The sequence below is a fragment of the Heteronotia binoei genome, chromosome 11, assembly GCF_032191835.1.
Source record: "Heteronotia binoei isolate CCM8104 ecotype False Entrance Well chromosome 11, APGP_CSIRO_Hbin_v1, whole genome shotgun sequence".
Lineage (NCBI taxonomy): Eukaryota > Metazoa > Chordata > Lepidosauria > Squamata > Gekkonidae > Heteronotia > Heteronotia binoei.
The window spans coordinates 14,141,440-14,165,437 of record NC_083233.1 but is presented as its reverse complement, the minus strand read 5'-3'; the positions used below and the strand labels follow the sequence as shown (position 1 = coordinate 14,165,437).

At 44.3% G+C, this 23,998-nt stretch overlaps 1 protein-coding gene across 1 annotated transcript in view; it reads right to left on the bottom strand.

The window, feature by feature from the left end:
* Nucleotides 1-3,168: 3,168 nt before the first annotated feature.
* Nucleotides 3,169-23,998, bottom strand: part of SMARCA1 (SWI/SNF related, matrix associated, actin dependent regulator of chromatin, subfamily a, member 1) — a 73,738-nt gene continuing 52,908 nt past the window's right edge. Inside the window, exons 21-24 of the mRNA XM_060248953.1 lie at nt 22,271-22,389; nt 20,833-21,045; nt 6,031-6,141; nt 3,169-3,345 (exon numbers count right to left, since the gene is read on the bottom strand). Coding sequence (XP_060104936.1) covers nt 3,274-3,345; nt 6,031-6,141; nt 20,833-21,045; nt 22,271-22,389 — 515 coding nt within the window. The 3' untranslated portion in view covers nt 3,169-3,273. The remainder of the gene's footprint in view (nt 3,346-6,030; nt 6,142-20,832; nt 21,046-22,270; nt 22,390-23,998) is intronic.

The window sequence follows — 23,998 nt, the reverse complement described above, 5'->3', positions numbered from 1 at the left end:
TGTAGATCGATATTTCAGCGTCGAATGGGATCGACGGAGGTTTCTGTCTCTGTGGGAAGCTCTAGAAGTCGATCTGCCATGTCTCAAAGTCACTCAATGCCTCGATGCAGATCTGGAATGACGACGGCTTCGTCGTGACCCTCTCGAATCCGAGCGTCTATGCCTGGAAGCAGACCGTGAATGGTGTCAGCCTCAACGAGACGACCTCGAAATTGAGCGGCGATGTCTTGAACTCGAGCGGCTGCAATGACCTGAACACGATCAGGTACGCCTAGAGCACCAACGAGACCTCTGAAGCGGGGCGCTGTGAGAAGTAGCACTATGCAAAGTAAACTGACCAGATCTAAGAAGACGACACCGAGGAGAATGGCGCAATAGAGACATATCTGGTACCTCTCGAAACCAAGCAGATCTTTCTGTTTTCGCTGTCGAGGAGAGTTGAGTATCAGATCAGTATTGAAGACCCGATGAGGTGGAATCGAGAGCCTTATTTATAGTAGCTGCAGCCAAAAGTAATGTGTCGGTATCAAGAGTCTCGGTATCAAGAATCACAATGACAGCGGACGAGTCAGAGAGGATGCTTATTAAATTTGCAGATGATACTAAATTGGGAGGGGTTGCAAACACAGAAGACGACAGAAACAGATTACAGGATGACCTTGACAGGCTGGAAAATTGGGCTAAAACCTCTCTCTCGGCTTGACCTCGCGAATGAAGATTTAAGAAAGGTGCAGTAGTCCACGTCTGCTGCAGGCTCGCTGGTGGCTGACAAGACCAATGCGGGACAGGCAGGTCCGGCCACAGTGGCTGCAGGGAAAAGTATGATTTGGGCTAAAACCAATACAATGAATTTTAACAGGGATAAATGTAAAGTTCTGCATTTAAGTAGGAAAAATCCAATGCATGGTTATAGAATGGGGGAGACTTGTCTTAGCAGTAGTATGTGCGAAAAGGATCTAGGGGTCTTAGTGGATCATACGCTGAACATGAGTCAACAGTGTGACGCGGTGGCTAAAAAGGCAAATGCAATTTTGGGCTGCATCAACAGAAGTATAGTGTCCAGATCACGTGATGTGATGGTATCGCTTTACTCTGCTCTGGTAAGACCTCATGGCACCCCAATTTAATAAGGATATAGACAAGTTGTAACGGGTCCAGAGGAGGGCGACGAAGATGGTGAAGGGTCTGGAGACCAAGTCCTATGAGGAAAGGTTGAAGGAGCTAGGGATGTTTAGCCTGGAGAGGAGGCAGCTGAGAGGTGATATGATCACCATCTTCAAGTACTTGAAGGGCTGTCATATAGAGGACGGTGTGGAATTGTTTTCTGTGGCCTCAGAAGGTAGGACCAGAACCAATGGGTTGAAATTAAATCAAAAGAGTTTCCGGCTCAACATAAGGATGAACTTCCTGACCGTCAGAACGATTCCTCAGTGGAACATGCTTTCTCGGGAGGTGGTGGGCTCTCCTTCCTTGGAGGTTTTTAAACAGAGGCTAGATGGCTATCTGACAGCAATGAAGATCCTGTGAATTTAGGGAGGTGTTTGTGAGTTTCCTGCATTGTGCAGGGGGTTGGACTAGATGAACCTAGACATCCCTTCCAACTTTATGATTCTATGAGTCTAGAGGAGCCGTCAAAGTCAAGAGTCCTGATTAAATTGGTAGTGGTGCAGCAGTTGTTGTAGAAGTCGAGGTTGTCGCAATCGAGGCCATAGAAGTTGGAACCGAATAAATCAAAGTCGTAGAGATCGATGGAATCGAAATCGTAGAGATCGAAGCTGTCAATGTTGGTTGTGTAGAGGCAATTTCCAGTATCTTCGCTGGACCCTTCGGTGCTGTAGGCCGATGCCTATCCTTCTTATCGGTCTTATACTTCTTTTTATGTGAAGCAGCCGACGAAGCCGAATCTCCCTACTTCTTTTGGGAGGGAGACAGCAAAGAGGTAAAAGCAGAAGAACAAGGCATCAGGAAGAGTTCAAGTAAGTGGCTTTGAAGATGCCTGGCTCGATTTTTTTGCGTCTGTTTGCCAAATCCTTTACAATGGACACAAGTCTCGACTTTATGTCCCTCTCCCAAGCAGAGGAGGCAATAGGAGTGGCAGTCTGTTGAAGGGAGCTTGGCCCAGCACTTTAGGCACCTGTTAAAAAAGGTAGTGGTCCTCTTTTTGTCCCCTGGGGGGGGGGGGAGGAGAAGGGAACAAAAAGAAAGAAAGTCACTCTCGAAGGGTCCTTTTTTTTTTTGTAGATGAAGAGACGACAGAAGAAGAACAATGATGAAGAGAAGAAAAAATGATGATGGAAGCGCTTGAGGTGAAACGCTGAGGAGAGGAGCTAGGCGCAGTGAGGTTCGGTAAGGGCAGTGGCAAAAAAGAAACTGAGCAGGAGGCGGACTCCTCCCCTGTTCTAGGCATGTGCACTGCGAGCCTGCTCCCCAGGGTAGGAGAGGAGCCTGCCAGAAACACGCTATGTTGCTATTGGAGTTCTCCGAGGTTGGATTCGAGCAAAGGGCACAAAACCCATGTGAGTAGACTGCACAGGGACCACGAAGAAGATCAGGATAGAAACACAATTAATAATATTCATTACTGGTACTTACAGTTTAAGAGCATAGTTTATGTTTTCCAGAATGCAAATGCAAGATCAAAGAGTGGGGAGAGACTACACACCCATATACAAAATGGACAGGAAATTAAGATATTTTTTCTTGCATCCTATTACTGTAGTAGTAAATATTTTCTAAGTCACTGTACAACAAATCTTACCATTCTTCCACAAGAGGGCTGAGTTGGAAAATTTAAAAAAAGGAAAAAAAACCATGAAAAAGGCATTTCTCCTCCAGTCATTTTTAATTGAGTCTGGTTTTGCACAATCATAGAAAGTAGCAAACAACGATACAACTATAGAATCCAGGGGGTGGGGTGGGAAGTGGGGATTATCTTGTTTGTTTGTCGAAGCAGCAGCATATAAAACACAGAAAAGCTAAAACCTCAGCACAAGCGTCAGAAGAACAAGGGCTGAGTAGATTTTGCTGAAGACATGAAAAAATCACAAAATACAAGTGCACAAAAATATTGGAATGCATAAAATATAAAGCTACACATTAGGTAAAGAAAGGCATTGTAAAATATACAGATTTCCAAACATTAAAACCATGGAATACTTTTTTCCCCCCTCCTCCTTCTTGCAGGTACCATGAATACAGAGACGATGGCAATAACATTTGCAGTTAGAAAGCAAAATGTGGCAGTTTTCAGTTGGCTGTTTTGCTTTTCCTCATTTACGTTTTCACCTTTTTAGTATCCTTTTTTCCGGAGCTCTCTGCAGCAGAATCTGCTTTTCTTTTTTGTGACTAAAGGGAGAGGGGGAGGGGAGACACAAAAAGAAAAAGCTCTCATTTTTATCAGTCTTAAAAAGCCGTAGTCACTTACAACCCTTGTCAAAATATACCATGATGCACCAGCTTTTTTTTGAGGGGAGGGGGCAAAGGACTCTACATTTCTCTACAAAGAGCTGGTTTAGCCTAATGTCTAAGAAGGTGGACTACAAATCAGGAAGTCCCTGGTTCATTAGCTGGCCTTACACAAGCCATTCCTCCCACCCCTATCGCACCCTCCAATTTGCAACCTGCAATGCAGGTGTAACAGCTGCGGCCTGCCTTACAACAGTGTTGTTGTGTAATAATAATAATAATAATAATAATAATATTTTATTTTTATATCCCGCCCTCCCCGCCGAGGCGGGCTCAGGGCGGCTGACAGGCATGGGAATCCCATGAATCATAAACAACATAAACAATTTTAAATATCAATTACAGTAAAATTATTTAAAAGTTAAATATATAATAAAATAGGTGCTAAATGCTGTAGTCGTGATATCCACAAGATGACTAGTTGTCCATTCATCAAATTAGTCGGGTTCCATCTCAAAGGCCAGCTGAAAGAGACATGTTTTGCAAGCCCTGCGGAATTGGTTCAAGTCCCGCAGGGCTCGCACTATCTCCGGACTGTAAAGACTCCCAGACTCAAAGCTCACCAGAATATGAAGTGCTATATAAACGCTAAGTGCCATGACAATTATGTCATCTGTTCATGAACATACACAAAGGGTAAAAGACAATCCGATTGGGGATTTGGAGCCAATCACAGAAAAAGGTCCTGACATCACAAGATTTTTCATTTATATATTTTGCTGCTGCTTCAGCAACTTTGAAGCTTTTATTCCAGTTAGGGGGGGGGGGGAACAGCTGGGTGTGGACACCCTTGGCACTGTCTCCAAAATCAGCATAAGGCTCTCTACTTAAAAACCGAATGAGCAGAGCTGGGATCTCATTCATTCATTCATTTAATTCGATTTATAGTCTGCCCTTCCCGTAGAACAGGCTCAGGGCAGGTTACATCATAAAAACAGTCAACAGTAAAAACAGTAAAAGACCAATTTAAAATATATAAAATCTAAAATTACAAAGACTAAGATGGCAGATTCTGCCGCACAGACGTGACCTACTGTCTAGGTCCCGCAGATCTTGTAGTGCTGGGATGGAATGGGGGGGGGGGGGAGGCCGTGTTGTAGGGCTGTGTTGTAAAGAAAGCACATCCTGGACCAAGGCTCCAGGCAGCAAACCAGGAGACAGTCCTCAGTGATGGTCTAGAGCAGAGTTTCCCAAACTCCCCCCCGCCCCCCCCCCCTGTGGCCCAGTTTTTTCCACGTGGGCCGGGCGGAGGATGCTCAGGGAGCCATACAGAGACTGCGCGCTGGCCAGGAGCTTTTCCTGCCCTCTCTGATGTTTCCGAACACAGTCCTTGCAATGTTCGTCTTTCCCTGTGGCTATTGTCGAAAGGAGGCGATTCCCGTATTAAGTTATGGTTTCCATAGCCAGCAAATATCAAAGATCGCACACGGGATTCTGCACTCACCACTTGATCAATGAGACAGTACCACTGCTGTTTGAAGGTCTCAATAACTGGACTTTGTGGCTGCTAGGAAACACAGACCAAAGGTAGGTCATCGTTGTTCTTAGAGGCGATGCTGTATCAGAGAAACTCCTGTTCTTGTAAAGTGACATTTCTTGAATTCTTGATCACAACCAAGAGCAGCCCATCAACTATTCAGTCTCTGGACATCAGAGACTCTTGGAAGAAGAGTCCTTTCCTAGCCCAGTCCATGGCTTGGTTAGAAAGGGGCACAAAAGGCTGACCCACAAGCGTTCACTTTGCCAATAACCTGCTATTATGGTAAACCAGTATCCTGCAGAATGTCTACCTGGACACAACAGCCAGTTCCCCCATCTTATTCTGGTGCATCCAAGACAGAAGCTGAAGGGTGGGGTAGAATATGATTCAATGCAGAAGGACAAGATCTGAGTCCAGTAGCACCTTAAAGACCAATGAAATTTCTGGGGTATAAGACTGAGAGTAAAAGTTACCCTCGTCAGTATCTGAAAAAAGGGGACCTTTGACAGTGGAAAGCTTATACCCTGGAAATTTTGTTGGTTTTTAAGATGCGTCTGGACTCGAATCTTGCTCTTCTCCTGAGGACCAATGAGGCTACCTCGTTGGGGGTTAAACTAGATGACCCTGGAGGTTCCTTCCAACTCTATAATTCTATGATACCTGCCTAAAGCTATCTCAGTGCAGAAGGGAAGGCTGCAGCCAAGCAGCAGGAGAAAGAGAAATGGTGTTTTCTTCCCCAATAAAACATAAGATTCTTCTGACAGGCCACGAACAGCGGAGGGGGGTGGACCAAGCCCACAGTGAAGCTCCCAACACTGCCACCTCTCTGTGGCCTGCAAACGCCCACTGCATCATCCCCCCCCTCCCCGCAGATGTGCCTCCATCCACACTTCTCTTTTTGCTCTTCTCTTTCCAGCTGCTGCCTGAAAGCAGCGCGGGTGCCTGTCCCAACGGCTGGACTCCTGACAAGAGGAAAAGAGGCCACCCGTGGGGATTGGCTTTACAGCAACACCAAGACTTTTCAGAAATAACTTAATGTTGGAACTCGCGCACTGCTTTTCCCGCGGACGTAAGCTACTAATTACCGCTGGAGTTTTCGTTCCCCGTTTCTTCTTCTCAGCTTTCTCTTTTTCCTCAATCTCCATATTTTCTTTTTCAATAAGAGAGATGAGTGTATTGCAGCGTCTCTGAAGTTCCTGGGCAACAAGGTAAAAACAACAACAAATGACCAAATTCTGCAGGACACGCCAACCAAACACACACATTAAAGGCCAGATGTTCAGGAGGGAAAGCACAGATCACGGGTCGGAATCCTGAAATTGCTACTCATGGAATCCTGTTACGATGCGTTTCATGTTGACATGTTTGTTGACTGCGGCTTTACAGTGCCTTTCAGAGTCATTAAAATCAATGGGTGTTTCATCGTAAAATTCAATGGGTTGTGGACTGCACCCCGAGTTGTTTCCTGTGAGATTCCATAGCAACATACAAAAAGATATGCACAGCAAAAGAGCCTCGTGGCATAAACAACTGCAGAGCTATTAAAATGCCATTTTTAGAAAAGACTCGGCCATTTCCGATACTGAACTCTTCAACAGTTTTCTAATTCACCGGGGCACGAAACAAGGGGAGAGGGTTTTGAAGATGCTAGGTGCCCCTGGGTCCATGCACCCAAATTCTTGGTTGTGACAACCTTCCAGTGTTTTCCAGCCACCTCCTTCCTCTCTATTAACACCCAGGCTACGCTCAGAAGTAATGTCAACCTGTTGTTTCATACCTTGCAAGGATCCTAGGACTCCCTTGATCCTTCCTCCTCTGCACTCTCTCTTTTGCTCATGCACTGTTATCTGGTTAGTAATTTCCAGATTTCTGACACATCACTGTTTGCTGCTACATCTGAATCTGCAAACTACAGCCTGCTCTTGAAACAAGCATTTATTTGGAACCTTCATTTGCTAGTGCAACCCATAGCTTGTGGGGATCAGATGCAACAGCAAACTACGGTTTGCCAAAACTTCAGAAATGACCATGCAAGGATAAGAAAGATTGTGCCAGGGAGCCCTAGGCTCTTTGAAGACTCATTTGTGAGATGCCAAACCATGGCTTGGTGTTACAATTGAATTTAGCCCCATCTCATCTTACTTTGAGTGGTTTCTGTCAAACTGGCAGTGTTGAATGCTGTAGCCACATTATAAGGCTTGCAATATTAAGGTGATCAGAGAAGCATTGTGTGACTCCATCTCTGATTTAGGACTATATCCATGTATGTCATAAACTGCTGTGAAAGGGAACCGAATATAATAAAATTGACATTTCTCTTGAAATCCATGAAAAAAGTTTGAGACACAGAAAACTTTATTGAAGGAAAAAATATTTGTCCCCTTCAACTATTTTCAAACAGAAAGTTCTCACAAGGGGGACAGCTTTTCCAGTTAAAGAATTAGTGCCATGACAAATTTTCAGAATGCCGGATTGTATTTTTAAGCAGTGTTTCAAAGAGTGCAAGTTCCACAAAACCACACTTGACACGGTTTTATTGTGTGTGTGTGTGTGTGTGTGTGCAGACAGACATTTTATCCTTGATTTGCTACTACAACTTTTTTTTTACACACACTGTTCTTCAGCCCCACTGCTTACCTGATGTGCATCTGAATGCTCATTCAAAGATTTCTTTAAAGCTCGACTCTGTGCACTAATAAGCAAAAACACCTGGATTTACCCCCCAAAAATGTGGCTCCTGAAAACATTTTGTTCCTTTAAATTGCATCATTGGTGGGGGGGGGACAGCAAAAATTGGGGGAAGGGGGACAAAAAAGTTTATCAAACCAAACTTCACAATTTGTTCTGTGCAGTTTAAAATAACCTCAAGTCACTGAAAGTGGCTCGAAAGGTTAAAATAATGCTACAAAGGCACTAATTTTCCTTGTTGAGAATGTCAAGAAAAATCTTTACAACTTTTATCATAGCAATTCTCTCCCTACCAATCTTGGGCTCTCTCCATTAGTGAACCACAAAAGCAAAGATATACGGCGCTATTCTCTATAGAACCTGGCAATCTCTGCTTGAAAAAAAAAGCCCATGAGCTAAGAAAGCCATCTGTCTACAGAGGAAGAGAAAGGCGTTCCAGCATTCTTAAACTTGGCTTTTATCCCTGTGGGAAGAAGAAGAATGAGAATGTTTCCTGAGCGAAGTTGCAGTCTCAGAAGTCTAGCTGACCAATGCTGGGTATGGAGAAGTTCCAAAAGACGAATAGCGACTGCCAAGCACTCAATGGAATTTCTGCTGTCCTGCATCTTACACCTTAATGTTGCAGCAAACTGCTCTCCCTCTCACTCTCAATGTGTTTTCCTAAAATTAGACTTTGCACTGAAGAACGCAGCTAGAACTTAGATACATCAGAGAAATAAATAGCTTGCTCTGGTTGCAGATTCTGCAAATGCCATAGTGTCACACATGAAACTGCTTTATACCGAATCAGACTGCTGGCCCATCAAAGCTCAGTCTTGGGGGAGAGGCCGTGGTTCAGTGGTAAAGTATCTGTTTGGCATGCAGAAGGTCCCAGGTTCAATCCCCAGAAACTCCAGCTGAAAGGACCAGGCAGTAGGTGATGTGAAAGATCTACACCCGAGACCCTGGAGAGCTGCTGCTAGTCTAATACACCACTGGTCTCATATGGTGTAAGTTTCATGTGTGTGTCTACTCAGAATGGCAGCAGCTCTCCGGGATCTCACTCAGAGGTCTTTCACATCACCTACCAAGTGATCCCTTTAACTGGAGATGCTGGGGATTGAACCAGGGACCTTCTGCATGCAAAGCAGATGCTATTCCACTGAGCAACAGCCTTTCCTATGAATTCAGGAGAACCAGTTTCAAAAGCTTCAAGAAAACCTCTTGTTGATCAGAACGGTGAGTGAATATGAAGACTAGCTTTTAACCATGCTAACCTGGGGTGGGGCTAAACTTTTGTTTACTCTATGTCTATACCACCTTTTCCACTTTAAATACTGCCAAAGCAGTCAAAACAACTATGAAGAATTAGAACCTCTTAAAAGCAAAGCAGCAAATCAGAACAGAGACAGCACATTAAAGCTCCTAAAAGCATGGCAGAATTCCTAACTTCTCTGCTAATCTTAGAGAGACAAATGAGAGGAGACATGCAAACCTATGGGGCCACTACCAAATGAAGCTGTGTTCCCAGCAGAGGACAACCCGGCACTCAGAAGAGACGGACCCCAGAGCAGGGCTCAGTTTTTAAGGGGAAAACCTACAAACACGTGCAGAGTTTCTTAAATTCATTACAGAATGCCACCAACTGGCCAGCAGTACAGATTTAGAAAAACGCCATTTGGTTGTGGCCAACCATGCAAACCCTAGAAGTTCAGTCTCTGACCCTGATGCTGCAAGCTACGAAGAATGGTCGTATCTGGCACCTTCTGAATTCAAGAGCTGTGTGTCAGCATCTGCTTTGCACTGAGAGCCAGTTTGGTGTAGTGGTTAGGAGAGTGGACTCAAGTCAGTTTGGTGTAGTGGTTAAGTGTGAGGACTCTTATCTGGGAGAACCGGGTTTGATTCCCCACTTCTCCACTTGACGCTGCTGGAATGGCCTTGGGTCAGCCAGAGCTCTCGTAGGAGTTGTCCTTGAAAGGGCAGCTGCTAGGAGAGTCCTCTCAGCCCCACCTACCTCACAAGGTGTCTGTTGTGGGGGAGGAAGATAAAAGAGATTGTGAGCTGCTCTGAGACTCTGAGATTTGGAGTGGAGGGCGGGATATAAATCCAATATCATCATCATCTTCTAGTCTGGGAAAACGTGTTTGATTCCCCCACTCCTCCATATGTACCTGCTGATGTGACCTTGAGTCAGTCACAAGTTCTCGCAGAGGTGTACCTCTCAAGAGTGGTTTCTGTCAGAGCTCTCTCAGCTCCACCTACTTCATAGGGTATCAGTTGTGGGGAGGGGGAGGGGAAGGAGATTATAAACCACTTTGAGACTCCAAGTGAAAGGTGGGGTATAAAGTCAATCTCCTCTTCTTCTCTGAGGTGGACCAGAAACTAGTTCCCACATCCACAAGCTGGTACACTGGCTGGCAGAAGTTTCTGACTTTCAAAAAGGGCTCTTCTGCAGAAGCGACAAACTTCTGGGAATATATACCTCAGAGTGCATCAGAACAAAGTTATACAAATCCTAACCTGCAGCCCATTTTTAGTTGACAATCTCACATGCACGGAACAACTCCAGCTGTCTAGGGAAAGGAACAACAGGCCCAATTAAAGGAAAAGTCACTTGCTCCAATGAAATCAACATCTCTACCAAATCTCACCCACAAGCACTTTCCCTAAAAATAGATTTTTGCACTTGAAAATACAACTAGAACTTGGATGTTGCCTCGACAAAGTTGTAGATCCTGCAAGCCATTCATGTTAGTGTAATTCTGGTTAGTATGTAATCAGCTGTTGGTTTTTAGTACTGGGTTATTTTTGTTATATTAAATCCATTAAAATATTTACACTCCAACTATCATGGCTCAAAGCATCTTAGAAATTCAAATATAAAACACAGAAAACAATAAAGATCCACCTAACCCGCTTCCCTCAAAAAATGCTGGCGAGCTTTAAAAAAAAAAAAAAAAGTAGTCCCCTGTGCAAGCACCTGTTGTTTCTGACTCTGGAGTGAAGTCGCATCATGACATTTTAACAGCAGACTTTTTACGGGGTGGTTTGCCGTTGCCTTCCCCAGTTATCTACACTTTCCCTCCAGCAAGCTGGGTACTCATTTTACCGACCTTGGAAGGATGGAAGGCTGAGTCAACCTCGAGCCGGCTACCTGAACCCAGCTTCTGCCGGGATCGAACTCAAGTTGTGAGCAGAGAGCTCGGACTGCAGTACTACAAGCTACACACCATTAAAAGTGTTAGCAAATGTGGTAGCCTTGAAATCCTTCCAAAATACCTTTAGAGATGCCACCAGCCTCTACAGTTGTCAGCGCTTGGAGATTCTTGAAGATTTGGGGGTAGAGCCTGGGGAGGGTGGAGTTTGGGAGCAGAAGTGGCCTCGGCAGGAATTTACTGCCACGGAGTCCACCCACTGAAGCTGCCCCAGAACTAATTTATATCGCTGCAATTCTTGATCAGCTGCAATTCTGTGAGAATTCCAAACTCCCCCACCTCAAGGTTGGCAAGCCCACCCACCCCTCACCTCAGCAGGGGTCCCATTCCACAGGATGTCAGCACAGGGTCTCATTACAACATGAAAGAACAAAAATAACAGGTGGCAAGCTGTAGACTGCAAAAATGGTAGACAGATGCCTATGAGAGGAGGGTCCTTCATTGTATTTTTCATGCTGTTCGTCACCTTAAACATCCTTTAGAAAAAGCTGTGATGTTATTTGTGATTGATGTTTTATGTTCTTTGTGACTGACTGTAACAGTCTTTGGCCATATACAATAAATGCTATCACCTAGAAAAGATGATGATATTGGATTTATACTCCGCCCTTCACTCTGAATCTCAGAGCGGCTTACAATCTCCTTTCCCTTCCTCCCCCGCAACAGACACCCTGTGAGGTAGGTGGGGCCGAGACAGCTCCCCCAGAAGCTGCCCTTTCAAAGACAACTCTAAGAAAGCTATGGCTGACCCAAGGCCATTCCAGCAGCTGCAGGTGGAGGAGCAGGGAATCAAACCCGCTTCTCCCAGATAAGAGTCCGCGCACTTAAGCACTGCACCAAACTGGCTCTCCAGTTTATCAATATAAATGTTTTAAATAAATAAATGTTACAAATATTTTTAGAGGCAAAATATTTTGAGTTAAGAGCAACAAATATTCTATTTTGGTGATGCCCCATTGATTCTTTGAGCCTATAACATGATAAAAGGCTGGATCCAACTGGTTTTCTCACTGCTAAAAAAAAGAGGAAATGTTCCCCCTTTGACCAAGAAAAAGGCTATGTCTGGGATCATGGGAGCTGCAAGGGCAAAAACCATGTGGCTGTAATAAGGAGGGGAACTGGCTGAGATGGAGCGAAAAAGCTGGCTGTATCAACTCATTAAGTGCAGTGTTTCTTAATAAAACCAGTGAAGCAATAATTGGAGGGAGAAACACTAAGTAGGCAGAGAAAAATGGATGCGCAGTGAAGCAACTCAGAATGGAGAAGTAGCAGGCAGGGAAAGAGGTGAGTGCACAGCTGTTTCCCTTCTCTATCCTGCCACCACCGTGTCGTTGGGCCTTTCAAAGCCAAGCTCTGTGGGAAAGCCTTCAACAAGCCGTTATCTCCTTGTCCTGTTTTCTTCATAAGGCTACTATAAAACATGGTCGTACACTGGAGAGAGATCAGAAGTAAAATTAAGACGCATGCAAAAATGAATATGTGACTACTCCTATATCTGAATCCCAGCATATGTTCCCTTTAGCTGTTTTTTATCCCCCTCCCATGCAGAAAGAACACCTGAAGGGAGAACAGTTACAGGCCTTTCCTTTCTCTCACACATGTGGGACAACGGGGGTGGGGGGGATGTGACAAACCAGAACAACTTTGGTCTGACTTAAAATACAATGCTGATGGGACATGGGGTAAAAAAAACAAGTCCCCTTGTGGATCAAAAACTAATTAATAGGAAACAGAGAGCGAGTATAAATGGGCAATTTTCGCAGTGGAGGACGGTAAGAAGTGGGGTACCACAGGACTCAGTACTGGGTCCGATGCTTTTTAACTTGTTCATTAATGATTTGGAGTTGGGAGTAAGCAGTGAAGTGGCTAAGTTTGCGGATGACGCTAAATTGTTCAGGGTGGTGAGAACCAGAGAGGATTGTGAGGCACTCCAAAGGGATCTGTCGAGGCTGAGCGAGTGGGCGTCAATGTGGCAAATGAGGTTCAATGTGGCTAAGTGCAAAGTAATGCACATTGGGGCCAAGAATCCCAGCTACAAATACAAGTTGATGGGATGTGACCTAGCGGAGACTGACCAAGAGATCTTGAGGTCATGGTAGATAACTCACTGAAAATGTCAAGACAGTGTGCGACTGCAATAAAAAAGGCCAACGCTATGCTAGGAATTATTAGAAAGGGAAAAGAGAACAAATCAGCCAGTATCATAATACCTCTGTATAAATTGATGGTGTGGCCTCATTTGGAATACTGTGTACAATTCTGGTCACCGCACCTCAAAAAAGATATCATAGCATTGGAAAAAGTGCAGAAAAGGGCAACTAGAATGATTAAAGGGTTGGAATACTTTCCCTATGAAGAAAGGTTAAAACGCTTGGGGCTCTTTAGCTTGAAGAAATGTCGACTGAGGGGTGACATGATAGACGTTTACAAGATTATGAGTAGGATAAGAGAAGGTAAAGAAAGAAGTACTTTTCTTCCTTTCTCACAATACCACAACTCATGGACATTCATTGAAATTGCTGAGCATTTGGGTCAGAACTGATAAAAGGAAGTACTTCTTCACCCAAAGGGTGATTAACACATGGAATTCACTGCCACAGGAGGTAGTGGTGGCGGCAAGCATAGACAGCTACAAGAGGGGATTGGATAAACGTATGGCGCAGAGGTCCATCAGTGGCTATAAGCCCCAGTGTATTGTTGAACTCTCTGTCTAGGGCAGTGATGCTCTGTATTCTTGGTACTTGGGGGGGGGCACAATGGGAGGGTTTCTAAGTGTCCTGGCTCCACTGATGGACCTCCTGATTGTGCCTGGGTTTTTTGGCCACTGAGTGACACGGAGTGTTTGACTGGATAGGCCATTGGCCTGATCCAACATGGCTTTTCTTATGTTCTCACAAAAAGCACTGAGCAGTGTGACTTTGTACTCAGTCCGGTGTCTCATATAAACTTAGCTGCCATCTGTTCAAAGCAGTTACATGTCCTTGGTTAGCACACCACCAACTGGTACTGGTATATGCCAGCTGTGTGCAGTCAGCTGCTTTGCATGGGTGGGCAAGCCCAGCTCCAACAAGAGACGATATGTGCAGACTCCTACAAGGTGAGTTCTTTCACCTCTCCAGTCACATGTATATCAGGTCCCTGGCATCAGGTAAGACTGGAAAGAAAAGCCTCTGATCTTCCTCAGAAGCTGGACTGCTTAAGAGAAGAACATGTCAGTTCCCTCCCAAATGATGACTCAAATGCAGGTCACCTTCATCTTCCACGTTATTTATTGGCTGCATTTATATAGTGCCTTCCTGCCAAGATGTTCAAAGCACATGACAAATGAGATTATTCAACACAAAAAACATCTGAAACTGTGAAACAGGAGAATTCTCTCAGGTCACTGATGGTCTTTGAGAGATGCTCCATGGCTTAGACTACTTCTCTCTTGCCTACCCATCATGGCACACAGGGGTTTGGGAAAATGGAGAAAGGCTTGTCACAGCTGGACCTAATCTGACCTCTGGTATTCTCCAGGACCTAATGCACAAGATCCTCAGCTTGCTCTCGGCTGAGGAATATCTACATTGATTTTTCTCCCCCCTTTCTGTGCCTATGTTCTTTAATACATCTGCAAACACACAGACACGACCTGCCTGTGGCTTTCCATGCCTTGTACTTCAGGTTGTGTTTGTTCCCTGGATAGAGAGATGTGAGGACTATTGGAACAGTGCAGATGGGTTGTCTTTCTTGCCAGTTAATAACCCGTATCAGACTCCCTTCCTCGCTCAACGATGGCAGAACTAAAAGGATGATCATATTCGGCCTTAAAGTTGTAAGTTGAATGAACAACTAAATCATGCATTAGATTTCAAGATGGGAGGAACACACCTTGGAAGCACTCAGAATTTGCATCAAGGAGACGAAGCATACCATATCTTTATCCTATACAGTCTAGCAAGTGAATGAACACAGATCTCTCCAGTCCTTAAAATACTGAGGGATTCAGGATCCTTTCTTCCTGACACAACAACATCTGCAGTGTTTGTGACCACAGAAGCTTTGCAACCACTCAAGAGTTCATGATTTAGGGAAGGTCACTGATGTCACCGGTAGCATCACTGCAGTATACATAACAGCATCATCAATAATCTCTGCTGGTTCTTCTGCAGAACTAAACGTTCTGCGTCAGGAGAGGGATTTATGAGGAGCACAGAATGTGACACCGACTCCCACATGCTCCCAGGTGCAAGGTTTCAGAGCAGGCGATCTCCTGCTAGTGCCAACTGCAGTCTAAGTCACTGATTCAAGAGTTACCTGAAATATACTACATGACAGCAAGTCAACTAGCCTTTTACAATGTGCCTTTGTATGGATGAAGGGGATGGAGGACAAACGTTTTCTGTCCAACATGGAGCATTTTCTAATTTCTGCTTGCACAGTTCAGCAGGTTATGACCAGTGTTCCCTCCAAGCTGAGTTAGCATGAGCTCACATATTTTTAGCTTCCAGCTCACAGATCGTTGTCTTAGCTCAGGAAGGATGGTCCCAGCGCACAATAATTGATGCAGTAGGCTCACAACTTGAGTGCCAGGAGCTCACAAAGTAGGTTTTTTGCTCACAAGACTCTGCAGCTTAGAGGGAACATTGTTTATAATCTTTAATCCATAAACAGCCCAGGCCTAAGCTACCTGAATGATCATCTCTTCTGATATGAACCTTCCCATTCACTTCTTCAGAGATCCTTCCTGGGTAATCCCCACCAAGAAGAGTGGTCACCAGGAATAGAGGCTTTCCCACGATAGCACCATATCTCTGGAAATGGCCTTCTCTCAGAGGTCGGGAATCTTGAGGGTTTGCATTCAAGCACATGACACAGGCCTTTTGTTTTCTTTCGGTTTTAAAGATTTTTTTTAAAAAAATTGGATGTTGTTTTTGATGGCAAAGTTGGGTTTAAGCGCTGGAATTTTTCACTCTGTCGCTGCAGGTGAAATCTGCTGAGCTGTTTTGGGGGGGAGGGGGTTAAATAATAATAATAGTATTCTATTTATATCCCGCCCTCCCCGCCGAAGCAGGCTCAGGGCGGCTAACAACATCGATCCATACAATAAATTATACAACATTATACAAAATTATACAATTTTAAAATCACATTCACTTAAAAACATTCCAATTAAAATTAACATTCCTAGTGCTACTCTGTTAGGTGTAATGTGTAATGTGTGTGTGTATCTGCACCTGGAATTCATGGTAACTTCTGGTGACTGACCCCCTACTGGGGGCGTGGAGGCAGCTGAATAAAGCCTGCCCCTGCCTCCCAACTCCTGGTATTCCTTGGAGGTTTCCCACCCAAGTCCTTGCCAGAGTCGACCCTGCTTAGCTTTTAAGATCAAGCTTGCCTGGGCTATCCGGGCCAGGGCTCTCCTGCTGGCTTTGATTTGGATATGAACCTCACTGACCTAAAAATGGAGAAGGGGAATAAATACCTTGAAGAATTTTTTTAAAAAAGAACAGGCAGCTAATACCACAGCTTGTTTTGCCATCTTTGCGCCTTTCATCTGTGCAGTTCTGATACCGCAAGCATGCCGAACCCTGCAGGCTCTTTGTTCCCTCCATACAACCTCTACCAACATGCTGTAAGGCTGCTCAGCATTTATTTTATACCTCATGCTAGTCGACGCCTACGTGAAGCCACTGGGAGAGATTGTCCAGTGGTTTGGGGTGTGGTGCTGCCAATCTACAGACAACGGCATACTCTTCATCACCTACAACAGATGAGGAAGAGTTCTAAACTGGCATCTGAACTACTTAATGGGCTCAGTGGGAGACAGAAAAAAAATTCAAACCAGGTACGACAGAAATGCTAGTGGTTGAGAACACTGACAGGCAGGAGTGAGGAATCAGCCTGTTCTGGATGTGGCTGCCCACACACCGCAGCTGGTTTTTAGCTTGTTCCTCTCTCTCATATTTAACACATTTCCCATTGTGCAAAGTCATTTATTTGTATCATCACGCACTGTGAAACAGTTTCTGGTTTGTGGGGTACAAAGTTCTAAAATAAGTCATTTCAAAACAGTCACTGTGATGTCTTTCGTATCCTGAACTTGAAGCGTCATACTTTTTAATGACACATCCGAGTCCCTTCCCATTCAGATCTAGCTAACGAAACAAATAAGGGAACCAACTTGCACAACGAGTCCCGTTCCCCCCCCCACCCCCCCATTGGATCACATGTTTCAGTACTGGAAATATTTTGTACTCATAAGGTACAACTTGGAGTAAGAGAGGAAGGCACAAGTAATCCGAGGAAACAATGCTGGAAAACGTCGTTCTCTGACTGAGGTCTTAGAGAATTGCTGTCAGTTAAAATGACAGCCCGACTTGAAGTAAAGATATTGCACATGTTTATGGGTCTACGTGCATCTTCCATGCCAGCAAGGTGCATCAGCGTTATTTTACAGAGTTTAAAAGGCAATACTGTTTTCAATCATGGACTAAACCACAGAAATGAGTACTGCAACCAAGAGGGCAGGACACACAAAATCCCCACTCACAACGCAGTCCAATGAGCCCAAAGAGAGGCCATACTGAGAACAGGCACACAGCACCCTTTGAGGTGCTTACCTTATAAGCTCTTATTGGGTAAACCATATGCAGAAGAACTGTATTTGTTTTCTAATTTCCAAATAAATGCATGGGGAAAATGAACAAGCTGGAAAATCAGCTTGTTTACACAGAACTGGAGAGACATCTAGTGGCCAAAAGGAAACAATGAGAATTTTCTGAATAAAATACTGGGGAGGGGAAAGGTTTTTTTTCATAGATCTTCACTCTGGGTTTAAATAAAACTTCAGATATAAAATGCCTAGTTCCCTTGCGAACTAATGATTGTTAAGTCTTTCTTACTAGGAATCTTTTCCTCCATATTTTCTTGCAAGACCATCAATACGAAATGAGGTCTGAGAAAGGTAAGCAACCCTCTCTTCAATTACACAGTGCAACGTTACTACAAAAGCTAGACTTCCAGGAATGCACCAGTGACAGACTACATTCTGGTGCGGCAACAAGTTTGTTGCAACAAGCTTTGGGTATCCCCAGTCTTGTGCTCCTTCTCCACCAATGTTTTAAAAGGACTCTATGGTTGCAAATGTTGCAAACTTTAAAAAAAAAAACACCCTAAATGCCCCAAAATTTCTCTCCATTGCATGTTTTGATTTTCTAGAAATAAAACCACAAGGGGGAGGAAAGGGCCTGGGTCAGCGGCAGACTATCTGCTTTGCACGCAGAAGGTCCCAGGTTCAATCCCCAGCATCTCCAGTTAAGAAATCCAGGCAGTAGGTTATGTGATCGACCTCAGCCTAAGACCTCGAGAGTTGCTACCAGTATGAGTGAGCAATACTGACGTTGATGGACCAATGTTCTGATTCAGTATAAGGCAGCTTTATTTGTGCTATGAATCAGCTGATTAAGAACGATGGTTATCAATACCAGCTTCGGTTGTTTCATTTTAATGAGAGAACATGCAAAACATCTGAGAGCTACATTCAGTGTTTGTACTGACTCTCTTTGTGATTCTTGAATGGGTTTGGAGACACATTTGGACCTTGCTGGGGTCTGTTTTTCCAAAGGAGATCACCCTCTGTTGTTTATTGACTTCACAGAGTGCAAGCGCTGTAATCTAACACCAACAGCAATCTGTCAGCCTACCAGAATCCAGTATCATAGGCTGCCATGACTGGACCTAGGAGATTTTCCTTTTTTCCACCTTCATTTTTAAATTTTTGTAATATCTGCTTGATGAAGGGTTCTACAGAGCTCAAAAGCTTGCAAATATGTTTTATGTTTGGATTGGCGCAGTGTTAAAGCTGCAGTACTGCCGTCCTAAGCTCTGCTCATGATCTGAGTTCGATCCTCGGTGGAAGCTGGGTTTTCAAGGTAGCTGGCTCGAGGTTGACTCAGCCTTCCGTCCTTCCGAGGTCGGTAAAATGAGTACCCAGCTTGCTGGGGGGGAAGTGTAGATGACTGGGGAAGGCAACGGCAAACTACCCCGTAATCAGTCTGCCATTAAAACGTTGTGAAAGCAACGTCACCCCAGAGTCAGAAACGACTGGTGCTTGCACAGGGGATCTTTCCTTTCCTCTACAAAAAGTATTACATGACTTTGTTTCTTTTTATGAATTTGCAAGCATTTCTTTTTCTGGATTTTGCTGTTTAGAACTTTTAGAGCCAGGCCTGATTTGACAATCCATATGAGCCACATTGCCAAGAAGGAACTCTCGGATGGCAGTTTCTTTAGATGTGGCAGCACCAAAACAGGAAGTTCTTCCTAGCAACTAGTTCAAGTGTGTTTACTGTATGTGGCCATCACAATAGAGTAGATAGAACATACAAGTAAAACATGGACAAAGAACAGCAAACAACAAAGGTATAATGATACAAACATGTAACAGTTCACTTAAACAGATTAGCACCTTCTTTGCACACTGGTGAAGAAGTCTCAACCATTTAGGCACAGCTCAAGACCGAATTTTCTTAGCTACTACGGCAAGCTTCGCTACTCTATAAAAGATATGAATCCACATCAGAATGAAGGAGCAATAGTTTTTTGCACCACGGTAGGGTGGGGGTGGGGGGATAGGATTTCTCCAACAAATTTGTTTCTGGGCTCTGTAAACAAAGGGGAGAACAGAATGTAATGTGGAAGGTCTTGAGGGACTAGGGTTTCACAAATACAAAAACAGGCAGCGATTAGCATTTGTGCATAGCAGCTGTGCAGAGAATGGCTGAAGGCATGGTTTGAAACCTGAAAGAAGTAAAAGTCATTCCAAGACTAGGAAAGGAGATTTTGGTCAATCAGATGCTCTTCTGTGGTCCCCCTTGTACAACATGAACCAAGGAGAAAATCCTACCCACAGCACAGCCTATTGATAGTCATAGTAATTGGCTTTGGGGGCCTAGTGGCCAAAGAACCTGTACTGAGCCCCTTATCCAGCTTTATAGTGGACTATCATATCTATGGGACCTCCTCTCCCTATATACCCATCGGAAAGCATTACGCTCATCCAGTAACAATTTATTGATAATCCCTGGCCCTAAAGCAGTCTGGTTGTCCTCAACCAAGACCAGGGCCTTTTCAGCTCTGGCCCCAATCTGGTGGAACTCTTTGTCTAGTGAGACTTAGGCCCTGCAGGACTAGGTTCAGTTCCGCAGGACCGCTAAAACTGAGATATTCCACCAGACATATGGTAGAGATCAGCCAGCCTCCCTCTTTCTCCCCTTCTTGTTTTTTTGTTTCCCTTCCTCCACCTTGTTTGTCTTATTTCTTCTTATCCAGCTCCTTCCTGTTTTGCTCTTACCCTGCTCCATTTTCCTTCCTAGCTCTTTTTCTAGGGCCTGTTTTTTTTTTTTCATCTACCGTTGGGCTGTGACCTTCTCCATGCTGGCTGCTTCCTCAGTTGCCCACCTGTGATGGACTGTTGGGGCACCATCTGACACAGAAGACTGTTCGGTTTTTAACTTGTAATGCGTTGATTTTATTGTATACTTAACTGCTGAAAGCCGCCCTGAGCCCTGTTTGGCAGGGAAATGAGTGGGATATAAGCTGAATGAATGAATGGATGAATGAATGAATGAATGAATGAATGAATGAATGAATGAATGAATGAATGAATGAATGAATGAATATGCCAGACACTTATAAACTTCTCCCATCAAGAAGTGTGTTTGGGCTACAGAAATGCCATTAATGCACTCACTCTCATGCTGATTTCTTCCACACATTTTAATGTTGTGGAAGAGCAGCATAGCACAAATTTCCTTTATCTATTTGAATACTATTACAATGCCTTTTGAAGGGGAGAAATACACAAGGATAAAAACATAGTGCATGATTAATAACACATCCAAGCTACAATAAAAACATAAATCAGTATAAAAAAATATAGCCTAACAGAATGTAAGAACTAAACCTGGAGAAAATAAGCATGCAAAACCTAGCCCAGCTTAAACACAAAGCATTACCTACCATTGCCGTTCTAGACTTGATAAACCAGTCAAATCTGAATTGAGGGGCGTTGCGCACACACTGCCTTAGTTCTTCGTACACGTTTTCTTTATCGAAGCCCATTTTATGTAACATGCATATCAAGAACCTGTCTTCTTCTTCTGTGTAGTTTTTGCCTTTGTTTGTGCCGTACTGAATACGCAACTGATGGAAAGGGGCTTTATATCTTGCAATCTGAAATTAAATAAACACAACAATTAATTACTAGGCATGTATGCTGCATGTGATTCTACAACCAGGAGGATACACTAACGTGAGCAGATATCAAATCATCTCCCAAACAAGCCAGTATTCAGGTCAACGGTCATACCTTTCAATTGGTGTAACAATAATAATGGGCTGGATCCAATGACATCCTTCCACAAAGTGAGCAGCCTTCCTTTCACAGAAGGAGTCAGAGGAAAACTCCTTGGGCTGGATCCAGCCAGGCTTTTAACGCAATGTAGCCTAATTACCCTCCTTACTTCATCCCCATTCCACACATCTTTCGTCCATGCAAGTCCCACAACCCCCAGCATAGCATTTTTGGAAGTCAAAATGGTTCCCCTTTCCACCTGCTGAAAAGCTGATTGGATCCAAGTCTTTACTTAGTGAAAAGGGAACAACTAGATTCAAGTCCGGTAGTACCTTAGAGATCATGATTTTCATGGTATAAGCTTTCAAGAGCCAACGCTCCCTTCTGACAAAGGGAGATCTGACTCTCGAAACCTTATACCTCGAACCTCTTCTTGTTCTCTAAGGTGCCACTGGACTCCAATCAGGTTGTTATCCTCTAGATCAGGGGTCCTCAACCTTTTTAAATAGGGGGCCAGTTCACTGTCCCTCAGACTGTTGGAGGGCCGGACTGCCGTTACTGTACAAGGCCGCGGGCCGTCAGTTCTCCGTCTTCTGCATCTCTCTCCCTTCCCCACACCACACACCCTGGCCTGGGAACTCACCTCACCTCGGTATCACCTCACACTCTGTCTCCGCCGCCTCAGCCCAGTGCCGGAAGTGTGCGTTGCTAACGCGAGTTTAGGTCGAACGTCACTTCCGGTCTGATTTTGCCATAACCCGGCGGGCCGCATAAACGTCCTCAGCGGGCCGCATCTGGCCCACGGGCCATAGGTTGAGGACCCCTGCTCTAGATCAACATGGTTACCCTCTAAAACTGTCTTAGAGGAAAGGGGTTACTGGATCCAACCCTATAGTGGTTTACACTGGGTATTTCAATCCATTTGCCTCTGTGATGCTAAACCATTTTGGCATGAAAAGGAATAACTTTGCCCACCCCTGAATTAGCATGAGCTTTGTAATGCGAAATTAGAATAGGGACCAAGAGTGTTTTATCAGCGCGGAACATGCAGATTTGTTAGGGACAAAATTAATCAGGAGGAATACTAATTTGTAGAAGAATTACTTTGACATCCAGGGCTTTCTTGATGCTAATCCTCCTCTGTATTCTGGCTTCCCCTCGTTCGATCTGTGCCATGATCCTCTCAATGTCCTGAAGTTCATTACAACGTTCCCAAAAAACCGCTGAAAAGGTCCAGCATTAAAAAAAGACATCTTTGAATGTTTGCAATTTTCTAAAATGACTCATTACTATAAACACATAATTTAAAATGCTTCCTCTTTTTTGTCAAATTACTTAATCACAGTTTTATGGAGAGCCTCTTCTTTATTCCGTATTTCGGACAAAATATTTTTATTTTATTCATCCTGAATTTCGTAATTGTAAATTGATACTGCATCGCTTTCATAACGAAGTAAACGTTTCATTCAAAAAAAATGATTTAATCACAATACACATTGTTATACCCTCACAACTACAGGACCTTAAAACTCTCTCTTAAAATGTAGAAGAAGAAGAAGAAGAAGAATTGCAGATTTATACCCCGCCCTTCTCCCTGAATTAGAGACTCAGAGCGGCTTACAATCTCCTTTCCCTTCCTCCCCCACAACAGACACCCTGTGAGGTGGGTGGGGCTGCAGAGGGCTCTCCCAGCAGCTGCCCTTTCAAAGACAACCTCTGCCAGAGCTATGGCTGACCCAAGGCCATTCCAGCAGGTGCAAGCGGAGGAGTGGGGGATCAAACCCGGTTCTCCCAGATAAGAGTCCGCGCACTTCACCGCTATGGCTCACCCAAGGCCATTCCAGCAGGTGCAAGTGGAGGAGTGGGGGATCAAACCCGGTTCTCCCAGATAAGAGTCCGCACACTTCACCGCTATGGCTGACCCAAGGCCATTCCAGCAGGTGCAAGTGGAGGAGTGGGGGATCAAACCCGGTTCTCCCAGATAAGAGTCCGCACACTTCACCGCTATGGCTGACCCAAGGCCATTCCAGCAGGTGCAAGTGGAGGAGTGGGGAATCAAACCCGGTTCTCCCAGATAAGAGTCCGCACACTTAACCACTACACCAAACTGGCTCTCTGTACTGGGGTGGTGTTGTGTAGCAAGTTCCTGCAATCGCTTAAAAAACTTGAAAAAGAAACCAAAACACATCTCTGATCCACTTTTATGGAAATATATGAAATAACTTGAATTTCCTGCAGGGGGAGGCTTCCAGATACTTTCCTTTGAATGGCTTTAAAATCTTTTGAAGATGCACTGGCACAAAGTAGCCGGCTGCTGACACTTAAGATCAAACTTCATGGGAAATGTGTGTAAAAAGCCTCCTAACACACATCCACATTGGAAGCTGCAAGTTTAATCGCAGAACTAGTAGGAAAGGTGCTTAACTCTTTCCCTGCGAGGTGTTTTCTGATAAAAATCACAACATGTATAGATCTTGTTTTTCCACTTATGAATAAAATGGGTACTCAAACACATCCCATTATGAGAACAGAAGATAAGCAGTCGATGTTGGGCACTAAATGCCGGAGAGAAAAAACAGCTGTTTACAGCCACTTTATTCTTCCCGCTTTCCACTGCAGACAGCCTCACGTAACCACTTTTCATTTTAAAAAATGTTTTCAGCCCAACCATTGAGTGCTTATGACATCCATCCCCCATGGAAGGTCTAATTCAGGGGTGTCGAACTCATTTGTTATGAGGGCCGAGTTTCACATAAATGAGACCTTATAGGGCTGAGCCATGTTGGGCTGGGCCATGTAAGACTGGGCCACATGTGTACTTATTTAAGATTA